Below are 12,326 nucleotides of genomic sequence, written 5' to 3' on the forward strand. Positions count from 1 at the left end.
TGGAACAGAAGACACAAAACAAATGTTAAAAGAAGGATTACTATTGTTTCTTCATATGGTTAAAGTGGCCCCTTCTTGGAAAAGGCCAGCAATTATCCTTAACATTTATGCCTGTCACACAGGAAATACCCTGAGGTGACTTATCATTCACAAGAGAAAAGGAGGAGTGGGAATCTACTATTATGCCAGAAGATTCAATAATCAAGACAACACAGAAGGAGCCAAAGCCCACATGACAAGCAATACCTGCCTCATCCTTCACTTTACCTCAAGGTTGTTATTAGGGTAAGGAAAGTGAAACAGAACTGCGTCAACTGGTCTATGATTCTCATCATGGATACGGCAGTGTATACAGAAACTTCCAAGGAGGGAATTCAAACAAACTCAAGCTGTTCAAAACCTACAGTATCAATACTCTCTGTTCAAAAGAGTCAGGCTACATGTAGCAAAGTGAAAGAGTGACACTTATATTGAAAATCTGGGCTGTATACACACATTTTTCCTGATGTAGATGTATGGTTTTTTACGGCAGATTCACCAGACACTTGCTTGCTCACTTTTTGAGTAATTAGTGATTTCAGCCTACTTTTGGACAAATATCACATCACAAAAACTGCAGTCTCTGGAGCCCAAATGAAACCCCCAGTTAGGTGGCTAGACCACAACATGTTACCTCTTCCAAGCTGTCTTGGCATTTTGGGAGGTAGAGGTCCAAGCCCAAAGTGTGTTTGGTCATTCTGGAATGCCCACACTGCTGCTGACTGAAGATAAAGTCTGTGATGCCATCGTCTATTTTCTACGTGGATTACTAGAAGGTTTCAGCCTACATTAGAGAGCCATTTGTCTGGCACATTCCATTAATATTCATTTCCTTTTAAAAGTAAAGGAATTGTGCAAGCAAAATGTTTGCAATAAACATGCAACACGTTTACATGTTGACATAACTGCATGTGTATGTGTTTACAATAAACGTGTAGCTTGGGAAATGACAAAAATTGTTCATGAAAATAGCCAAGATCTATAATAGTTCTGTTGTTCAAGCAAATGGATACCACTTCTAATTTTAAAGCAAATTTAAAGAGAGAAAAACTTTTATAGGTTATCTTTCCAAAGCAACACGCAGGTTACTGTGCCTTCCATTTATAAACTGAAATCGTTTCATTAGTGGGAGCCAGAAGCTACACGGTGTAAGTACAGGAAGTATCCAGTCGGTACTGCACTGCCTGGTCCAACTCTGTGGCCACAGAGCGCCCACCCAAGGGACAGGTACACAGTAAGCAACCAACGTGAGCCTGCTAAAACGGAGGACTATCTGATCAGATGATCTGTGAGACAGAAGTGTAGAAAACTTAGTCTCGACATCACTGTGTTGAAGAATCCCAAACACTCAGGTTTTCAGATGAATTAAAGGAACCAAATCTTTCTAATTTGATAATACAACAGAAAAAATAAAATAAAACACACAAATGCTCTCATTCTGGGTAAGGCAACACAGTCTTGCAATAAAGACAATGTACATACCATGTACAGGAAAGGTTGGACGGAACGCCCTAGGGATCTCCTCAGGATCCTTTAAGGGGTTAATACATACAAAGCATTCACCATCCACTGACAGAGCAAAACGAGAAACAAGGGAAAGAAAAAAGCACACCGACTGACTTAACACAGTAAAGATAAGCTCCTAGGAGGCTTGAGTCTCCAAATACTGCTCAACTGATAGTTTTTAAAAAATCAAAATTACCATGTCATTATGCATGAAGAATTCAGAAAAAAATGGAAATGTAAGCCGAGACAAATAACACGAAATCTAGAAAAATGGTCTGACTAATCAACTAAACTATGCAAACAAGTTTTGGCAATCAAAACACTAAGGTTTTAACGACTGCCCCTAGGACTTCGGGAAAAAAATAACTTACTCCGGATGGCAATAGTCTGCAAGATTATCTTAGTGGGATGATTTATTTCTTTACTTTAAAAGGTCATGAATAAAAGGAAAGTTCTCTCATTTCAACTTTTAAGATGAACTAAATCAATTAAAATAAAATCATGATATCTCATGATTTTAACTCTTATAAATCTATGCCTCAGAGGAAAGGGGGGTAATTTAAAACATTAGATAAATACTGTGGTATGTGGTTCTCAGTAGGGGGAAGAAATCTCTTAAGGAAGCTGCTAAGAGTTTAACTGTCAAAAAAACTATATGTTATTTTTGGTTTTAAACTAGTAGTTGCTGTCCAAAATTGAAAATTCAGGATATCATCAAATACAAATTTTTTTTAAGTAATGAATTTATTTATTTATGGCTGTGTTGGGTCTTTGTTTCTGTGCGAGGGCTTTCTCTAGTTGTGGCAAGCGGGGGCCACTCTTCATCGCGGTGTGCGGGCCTCTCACTATCGCGGCCTCTCTCGTTGCGGAGCACAGGCTCCAGACGCACAGGCTCAGTAATTGTGGCTCACGGGCCCGGTCGCTCCGCGGCATGTGGGATCTTCCCAGACCAGGGCTCGAACCCATGTCCCCTGCATTGGCAGGCAGATTCTCAACCACTGCACACCAGGGAAGCCCAAAATACACATTTTTTAAAGCTTGACTATTAAAGCAGAGGTTGCCCAATCAAACTAGGATAAATGTAATTTTTAAAAACTAACACTAGGCTACTCTACTTGTGACTAGATACAAGGCCTCTCCTTTTCTGGCCTCCTTCTACGGTCTAATTCCTGCTGAAAAGAATGGGCATGCCATATTTCTAACCTAATCTTAGCGTGCGTACAAGCACTCAACCTAGACAAGGAATGATCCTTAAATGTTCGTTGTTCATTATGCACGATGTTATTTTGTTAATAAACAAGCTGTCTCCAAAACCATAAAGATTTTGCTTTGTTTGTTTTGCATTAGCCACAAGAGAGTGGACTTGTGTAGAATACCGAAGCATTTATTTAGAATATGAAAGGCAAATGCAGCAAAAACCAATGTTTGAGCTGAGAAAAATCAAGGGTTTATCTATTGAACATATTGAAAGAAAAGTGAAAACAAACTCAGAAGTCTAGAATGAAAAAGAGCATCTTACACAAACATGATGTTCTTTCCACCCTTCCAATGTGAAATATTGCCAGCAAAAAAAAAATACTGAAGACCGGAGAAGCCACTTGGCAAAAGGATTCAAAAACCACAAAGCATGAGGCTATTCTCCCATAAAGCTCAATAAGTGACTAAATAGCTAGTAGAGGGAACGGTGAGGGAAGAGAAGGGAAAATTCAAACTATATAATAGACTCTAACAGTAGTAGGTGAATTCTAAAGGTTTAACTAGCAGATTCATTATTTAATCCAAAACCATAATTCTTAACAACAAATAATAGATCCGACACAAACGCAGTTTTGATGTTAAAAGCCAACAGATATAGGTCCCTCAAGTTCAGAGCAAAGAATAGAAAAAACTAAAAAACAATGAACACTAGTGAGAAACAGAGCTCCTTGTACATTTTCTGTAAACAAGTTTCTACGATAGCACACTGGTCGCTTTCTTCAGCCCCCGATACTCTGGTTAGGGTGTGCAACTATAATGCATGGATATGTGGATATCAGGCTCTCTATGTAAGCTTTTCTTACTTCTCAAGTATATGTATGTTCTTTTGTGTTTTAAATTTTTTCTTTAAGAGAAAATCTCTCCAATGTAAAGTTCCAAACCTGTTTTTTTAAAAAAATTGCTGGAATTTCTTCACATTTGATAAACAAAAATACCAGAAATGAAAGAGCTGACAGAAATTCAAGCAGATCCAAATTCAACCATCCACTTTTCATATTTCTCCAAGTCTGCAGCAGAGACAGACTTAGCAATTTTCTTAAGAGCCAATTCAAAGTCTCCTTTGGTAACAGGCATCTGAAGTTCCTCTTTAGAAAGTGCACGGATCTCTTCTGGACTTAGGCCATTGATTCGTCGTCTCATTGCCATTAAAGAGGCATCCCTAAAAATATACCAAAATCAGTGAATACTTATTGTTGCAAAGGTTTTAAACATATTCAATTGTGATAATGTTAAGGGAAAGCATTCAAAAGGTCATTTTATATGTTTTTACCATGCTGCTCAGAATTTTCCACTTCAGAGACATCCTGAGGGCTCAGGAAAGGTTAAAACAGGATGCAAAGGACTTAAACATGAAAAGTACTGTAATGAATCCTAAAAGTCTAGGTTGGGCTCACATGGTACTGAATTTTCTTTTCCCCACTTGCTCCTCAAAGACAGCCCAGAAGTCTAGGAAACTGAAGGAGAATTATGAAATACCGAATTGCATACTTGGAAATAAACATACAGCTAATGTTAAGATAACTCAAATCTTATACCAGTTTGTCTACAACCTAATTAGAGGAGGTAAAGCCAGGAACCTCTCTCTCTCTGGAGCATGAATATATCTAAATACAGTGGATGTGGAATTCCCTACATGGAATATTTGTGGGCAAGTGAAGAGAGGAAATCTGGCTTCTCTGGATCCTATTTTCAGCTCATTCTGATCACTTGTAAATCATTACGCAGGTTAGGAAGAAGTGTTCAACTAGTGCTCACGAAAAAGCTATTAGGCAGCCAAACCAACCAAAACTTCAAATTTTTATACATTTTACTATAGTAATAGTAGAAGCTATTGTGAGCTTATCGAGTGCCACTAAACTTACACGTGTATAGGACAAATACTCGTAGAAAAAATGAGTAACACAGATGTTATGGTTTTAAGGAAAGGCTACGATGTCAATTTAAGTATTGTTAGGGAAGTTAAGTACTAAAAACAAATCCTCTTCACTGAGTGATGTGAATTGTCTAAAAGTTATGATGTCACAAAACTGAAAGTGAAATTTGTATTTATATATATATATATATACACACACACAGATAAAATTGATCACCTTTGTTCATCTGCGTGTAGTAAAATAATGCCAACCAAAACAAAATGATATTATTTTATGTTGATGCAGCTAGTCTCCAATTTAGGGCTAAATTAACCTTAGGTTGTCAAAGCCATTTATTACCAAGTTAGGCAAAACAATTTCTTAAAAATCAAAGGCTCTAAAAGGTGAACTACAGTTGACCCTTGAACAACACGGGGGTTAGGGCTGCAGACCCTTGGCACAGTTGAAAATCCGGGAATAACTTATAGTCAGCCCTCTGAACGGGCGATTCCTCCTTATCCACAATTCCAGATTCAACCAACCACAGATCCTGTTTAGTGAAAAAAATCCACACAGTTCAAGCCTTCATCGTTCAAGGGTCAACTCCACATTGACTTTAAGACAAGTCCTCCTGATAAATCCATAACTAATGTCTAACATCACGGATCATTAAAAAAAAAAATACCTGCAAACATTAGTTATATCAGCACCAGAATAGCCCTCAATCTTCTCTGCTATATCTTCCAGTTGAATATCAGGATCCAATTCAACCTCACGAAGATTGATTTTCAGAAGCTCAGTTCTTCCTTTTGCTGTTAGAAGATTTTTTTTGGTGGTTATTATTAGATGTTTTACTTTACAAATCATTTTGATAAGAAATCACCTATTTAACCTTCAGGAAAAGAAAGAGTCTAATGCAAAGAAAAGTCAACAACTGTGAGTCCACTAATATTACTAATTCACTGCATGACTAGTGGAATCATTTAACTTCCTGTGTGCCTTGGCTGTAATAACTAATAATTGAAACAAAACTCAGAGTTTTCCTAATAGATTGTGAAGATATTTGCTATGAGAACAAAGGATCTGAGATTCTTTATGAAAAATAAAAACATTAGTATTCAAGCACCAGAAATGCTTTTGTAAAAAAAATATTTAGCCTAGCTTTACGAAACTAGATTGCATGGAGTGTAACTCCTGTGAGTTACTTTGCTCACCTTTTAGTATAACATAGGAAAAGATGTCCAGAACTCTAATCAGTATTTGTTAAAAATCTAGTTTTCTTTTCCTAGCAATCAGCAATTGGCACAAAACGCTTATTAATATATTTTTTACTTGGAGAGCCGGCCCACAGACATTTGCTGTTCCAATATGATTGAAATGTGTATCGAGTAAGCTGAAACAAACAATTTTTTAATAACCAACCTTGCTTGCTGTTTCACCATCAGTTTTTGTGACAAATTTGCTTAATACAGCACACTAAGATAATGCAAAATTAGCTTGGATCCAGCTCTCTACGATTTCCTGATATACAAAATGAAATTTAATTTTCCCAATTTTTATCTTGAAAAATTTTAAATCTTCAGGTAAAAAAAAAATAGTGAACACTCATTAACCTTTTCTCTAGATTCACCAATTGTCAACATTTTGCCATTATCACTCCCTTGCCCTCTCCTCTCATCCCCACTCTGATTTATGAACTGAGAGCTAGCTATAGGCAACACAACACTTTACCTTGAATTCTTCAGCATGTATCTCCTAAGAACAAAGGCATCCATACAATCATCACACTTCACAGGAAATTTAACATTGGTACGTTAGTATCATCTAATACACAATCCAGATTAAAATGTCCGCATTTGTCCCAGGCCTTTATTACTTTCTTAAAAACCATTACACATCACATTAAAGTTATTGTCTCTCTTTAGTCTTCTTCAAACAGTTCCCCAGTGTTACTTTGTTTCGTCTTTCATGCCACTGATAATGCCCCCCCCAAATGATCTTACAGAGTTAAGGCATTCCAGTGAAGACCCCAACAGGTCTGTTTGTGGAACCTGACAGGCAGATATGAAGATGTTAATGGAAGGAACCAAGGATAACCAAGACACTCTGGAAGAACAATAGCAAGGCAGGAGGAACTGCTCTACTACAAAGCAATAGGATTCAAATCTGTCTAACACTCTTGCATAGAGACAAGCAGATCTGTGACACAGAACGGAGAGCCTACGAGCAGAGCAGAGGATATACTATGGACACCTGATAGCAAAGAGCAAAATGGCAGACGTAAACATAACCATATCAACAATCACATTATATGTCAATGGACAAAATCTTCCAATTCAAAAGCAAAGATAAACTATACAAATAGCAAGACCCAATGATATGCTGTCTACAAGAACTGCACTGCAAATACAAACACGTACAAGGTGAAAATTAAAGGAAGGAAGCAGATATATCATGCAAACAGTAGCAAAACAAGGATGGTGAGGCTATATTAATATCAAAGTAAACATCGAGTCAAAGGATTTAATCAGAGGTGAAGAGACGTTTCATAAAGGTAGAAGAATCAAGAAGATATAATGATGATAACTGTTTATGTACCTAATGACAGAACTTCAAACTGCATGAAGCAAAAATTTACAGAATTAAAGTGAAAAATAAACAAATTCACAATCACACTTAAAGAGTGTTAACCGCCCACTCTCAGTAATTGATAGAAGGAACCAGAGCAACAAATCATTAAGGATCTAGAAGATTTAAACAATACTATCACAACAGCTTGCCCTAACTGACATGTATGGAATATTGTCTCAACAAGTGCAGAATAAATATTCTATTCGACTGCAGCTGAAACATTCAGCAAGATACACTACATGCTGAATCATAAAATCTCAACAAAATTCAAAAATTGACATCTTGCAGAGTAGTTCCTAATTATAGTGGAATTAAATGAGAAATCAACAACAAGACATCTAGAAAATCCTCAAATATTTGGATACTAAACCACATACTTCTTTTTTTTTTTTTTTTTTCAGCCTTGCCTCACGGCTTGTGGGATCTTAGCTCCCCAACCAGGTATTGAACATGGGCCCTCAGTGGTGAGAGGACGGAGTCCTAACCACTGGACCGCCAGGGAATTCCCTAAACCACATACTTCTAAATAACTCAAGAGTCGAAGAAAATAAGAAAAAGGAGAATTTTTAAATATTTCTAATTGAATAGTAAAGAAAATATAACAAAATTTGTGGGATGAAGCCAAAGCAGTGCTTTAAGAGAAATACAACCTTAAATGTTTATATTAAAAAAAAAAAGAACAAAGGTTTCAAATCAACAGTCTAAGTTTCTAACTTCATAAAAAAAGAGAAAATTAAACTCAGGAGTATAAGGGAGAAATAAGAAGAGATAAAAATCAATGAAATACAAAACAGAACATTAACAAAGCAAGAAGTTGGTTCTTTGAAAAGATTAATAACACTGATAAATGTCTAGCAAGAATGATCAAGAACAACAGGGATAAAACACAAATTACCTCTTCTAGGAATGAAAACTGAGCCATTATTATAGATCATACAGACGAAAGAGAAAATAAGGTGTGTGGATTTGTACTGTGTCAACTTCAGTGAAGTTAGAATTTCACTTCTCAGAATTCTCTTCATTACACAGCTCTGGGTCAGTGGGGACCACATCAGTCATTATGGACGAGATGTGAAAGGCAGAACTGAAATCAACTCAGAAAGTTAGTTCAGGGCATGAAGAGCATTTGCAGCTGAGGCCCTATTGTCGCTTGTCTGCCGGCTCATCTTTTTTTTTTTTTTGCGGTACGCGGGCCTCTCACTGTTGTGGCCTCTCCCGTTGCGGAGCCCAGGCTCCGGACACGCAGGCTCAGCGGCCATAGCTCACGGGCCCAGCTGCTCCGCGGCATGTGGGATCTTCCCGGACCAGGGCACGAACCCGTGTCCCCTGCGTCGGCAGGCGGACTCTCAACCACTGCGCCACCAGGGAAGCCCTGGCTCATCTTTTTAGTGAGGGGCAGCACCTGGGCCTCCAACTCTTTCCAGCTCCTGTCAGATTTCCTCCTTCAGCTTGACTCCTAAGCCAGGTGTACCTTTAGTACTGTTACAGAGAGTGCCAGCTTCTTCTAAAGGACACCCCAATCATCAAAGTTGTAACTCTTAGAGGCAATGAGCGCCCAGTGTGGGTTCCAGTCTATCCTCATGAGTTCCAGCTCATCCCCACAGGTTACAGTTTGTTCTGGTTTCCACCATTTCATCTTCTCTTCCTACTGCCCTCCCTACTGACTTCAGGCTCCAGAACCAGACATGAAATCAACAGCCTCACACAAACCATTTAGTCAGCTTCCATGTTTGTATTAGGTCAAATCCCAATAAACCTGACAACCTAGAGGAAAGGGACACATTTTTTGAAAAACACAAACTACCAAAGCCTACTCAATGAAAAATAGATAACCTGACAGGATAACCCTATATCTAATTTTTTTTTTAAATCAATGGAACAGAACAGAGAATTCAGAAATAGACCCACATATATGCCGCAAAATAATTTTCAACAAAGGTGCCAAAGTAACTCAATGGAAAAATAAAACTCCTTTTAACAAGTGATGCTAGAACAACTCAATATATATATGAAAAAAATGAAACTCAACCCCCAGTTGACACATATACAAAAAATTAATTCAATATGGATCACAGATTTAACTCTAATTTCTAAAGGAAAATATAGGAGAAAACCTTTGACTCCTTGTGGTAAGCAAAGATTTCTTAAGATACAAAAAGCACTATCCATAAAAGAAAAACCTGACAAGAGGACTTAATCAAAATTAACACTTCTGCTTATCAAAAGACACCATAAAGAAAATTGAAAGGCAAACTACAAATTGAAAGAAAATACAGCATTTCACACTTACTAGAATGACTAAAATTAAAATACTGGCGATACCAAATGTTGGCAAAAATATGGAAGTATTGGAATTCTCATTCATTGATGGCGGGAGTATAAAATGGTACAACCACTTAGGAAAATGGTTTGTGCATTATAAAGTTAAAGACATACCTACCCTATGATACACCTATTCTCTTCTTATCTATATTACCCAAAAGAATTGAAAACATCCATCTATAAAAAGATCTATACAAAAATATTTATAGCTTCATTCATAATAGTCAAAAACTAGAAATAACTCAAATGTCCATCAAAAAGAGAATAAACAAATTGTCATGTAATCACACCACAAATAAACTACTGATACATGTAACCACATGGATGAATTTCAGAAACATTATGTTGTATGGAAGTAGCCAGATGCACAAGAGTACATATGTCATGATTCCATTTATATGAAGTTTGATAATAGGTAAAACTAATCTATGGTGATAAAAATCAGGAAGGTGAATGTCTGTTAGGGGTTTGAATCAACTGGTAGGGGCACAGGGAAACTTTCTGAGGTGAAAGAAATGTGCACATCTTGAGTAGGGTACTGATTAAACAAGAGTATTCATTTGTCAAAACTCATCAAACTATACACTTAAGATTTGTACATTTCACACTGTATGTAAATTTTATCTCAATATAAAAAGAAAAAACTCACTTATGAAAATGTCAACATTCATCAACAGAATGAAATATTTTTTCAAAGCAGCATACTTCAAAAAAGATCCCAAGAGAACTTTATTTTTAATCACTGAAGTTTTTTTCATTATAAAAATGTTTTAAAATTTTCACATTTTTATCAACGTACATTGTTTTTTGTAGTACAGGGACAAAAACTTGTATCACGTAAGGTTTTTTTTTTTTTTTTTTTTGCAGTACGCAGGCCTCTCACTGCTGTGGCCTCTCCCACTGTGAAGCACAGGCTCCAGACGCGCAGGCTCACGGGCCCAGCCGCTCCGCAGCATGTGGGATTCTCCCGGACCAGGACATGAAACCACGACCCCTGCATTGGCAGGTGGACTCTCAACCACTGTGCCACCAGGGAAGCCCCACGTAAGTTTTAATGAAGACTCAAGTTTAAAAGTAAAACTTAGGGACTTCCCTTGGTGGCACAGTGGTTAAGAATCCACCTGCCAATGCAAGGGACATGGGGTTTGATCCCTGGTTGGGGAAGATCCCACATGCCATGGAGCAGCTAAGCCCATGCACCACACTACTGAGCCTGAGCTCTAGAGCCCATGAGCCACAGCTCCTGAGCTCGCATGCCACAACTACTGAGCCCACACGCCACAACTACTAAAGCCTGTGTGCTCTAGGGCCCACGTGCCACAACTACTGAGCCCGTGTGCTGCAACTACTGAAGCCCACGCAACTAGAGCCTGTGCTCTGCAACGAGAGAAGCCACCACGATAAGACCACACACCACAACGAAGAGTAGCCCCCAGCTGCCGCAACTAGAGAAAGCCTGTGCACAGCAACAAAGACCTAATGCAGCCAAAAAAATAAATTAATTAAAAATAAATAAATAAAGTAAAACTTAGATGTCCTATCAACTTATTAACACAACCACTCCTCTGAATGTAAGAAACTTCAGCAGAGTACTGAGGCCTCTGTTTCCATAAATAACAAATGGGTTTTTTGATGCTATAAACTTCTTTAAGCAGAATGCCAAGGGAATAAAGACCTACCGAAATAGAAAAATGTAACAGAGAGTAAAAGAAAGATCAAAATATAGTAAAAGGAAGGCATCATACCTGTTGGGAGAGGTATATATATCCTTTTTTCTAATCTCCTTCGCAATGCTTCATCAATGTCCCATGGGAAATTAGTGGCAGCCAATACCATAACCATTTTGGAAGGATCGTCATTCTCTAAAGCTCCTCCAACTCCTATATACAGTAAGGGGGAAAGAAGAGTGTTTTTCTTACAGTCCTTTATTCTTTCATTCAACTAACATTTCTAAGCATCAGCCACAGGCTTGGTGGTAGGCTCAAAGACGAACATGATGCAGTTCTTCTGACCTCTGGATGGTGTCAGAACCAGACAAATCAACAGATAACTATAGAACAAATACAACACAGTCACTCCTTTCTCTCATATTATACTTTAACAGAAATTAAGATGGTTAACTCATTGAGGGAAGGAACTCCTGGTACTACATTATTTTATGTATCTTATAGTGCCTGGCACTGTATGCAACACATGTTTTAAGTATTCAATTAGTACCTATGGTTGGTGGATAACCACAGCTATTTTAAAACAATGCACTGTGGATATACATACATACATATACATATATATATATATACATATATATATATATATACACACACACATATAAATAAATATATACTTTTTTTTGACACACTTTATGTTTTCTCATAATTTGCTTAAATAGCCTCTTATTCACCATACAACTACCAGTGATATATCTCTAAAAAGTAGCTCTGGGCCCATCACTCTCTTCCTCCAATGGCTCCCCAAAGCCTTTTCTTCTTTGTCTGAATAACTTCTACCAATATTTCAAAGCCCAAGTCAGCTATTCCCTTCTATGACTCCCTTAGTCCGGGTGGTACCTCTCGTACTGTGTTTTCACTACACCCAGAGTTTAGTTCTACTACAGAACTCATAATGTATTGTAATTGTCGGTGAAGTGCCTGCTTCTCAACTAGATCAGTGGTTCTCAAACATTTTGGTCCCAGAATCCTTTTTATACCCTTAAAGACT

The 12,326-nt window shown here is 37.7% G+C and overlaps 1 protein-coding gene across 4 annotated transcripts in view; it reads right to left on the bottom strand.

Annotated features, from left to right (window-relative positions):
- Nucleotides 1-952: 952 nt before the first annotated feature.
- The window catches only part of KATNAL1 (katanin catalytic subunit A1 like 1), a 64,883-nt gene continuing 53,509 nt past the window's right edge, over nt 953-12,326 (bottom strand). For all 4 annotated transcript variants that reach the window (XM_081214617.1, XM_081214618.1, XM_081214616.1 and 1 more), the window contains exons 9-11: nt 11,354-11,488; nt 5,341-5,467; nt 953-3,961 (exon numbers count right to left, since the gene is read on the bottom strand). In XM_081214617.1, coding sequence (XP_081070743.1) covers nt 3,763-3,961; nt 5,341-5,467; nt 11,354-11,488 — 461 coding nt within the window. In that variant the 3' untranslated portion in view covers nt 953-3,762. The remainder of the gene's footprint in view (nt 3,962-5,340; nt 5,468-11,353; nt 11,489-12,326) is intronic.

Source organism: Mesoplodon bidens (genome assembly GCF_964165515.1).
Source record: "Mesoplodon bidens genome assembly, chromosome: 17".
Taxonomy (NCBI): Eukaryota; Metazoa; Chordata; class Mammalia; order Artiodactyla; family Ziphiidae; genus Mesoplodon; species Mesoplodon bidens.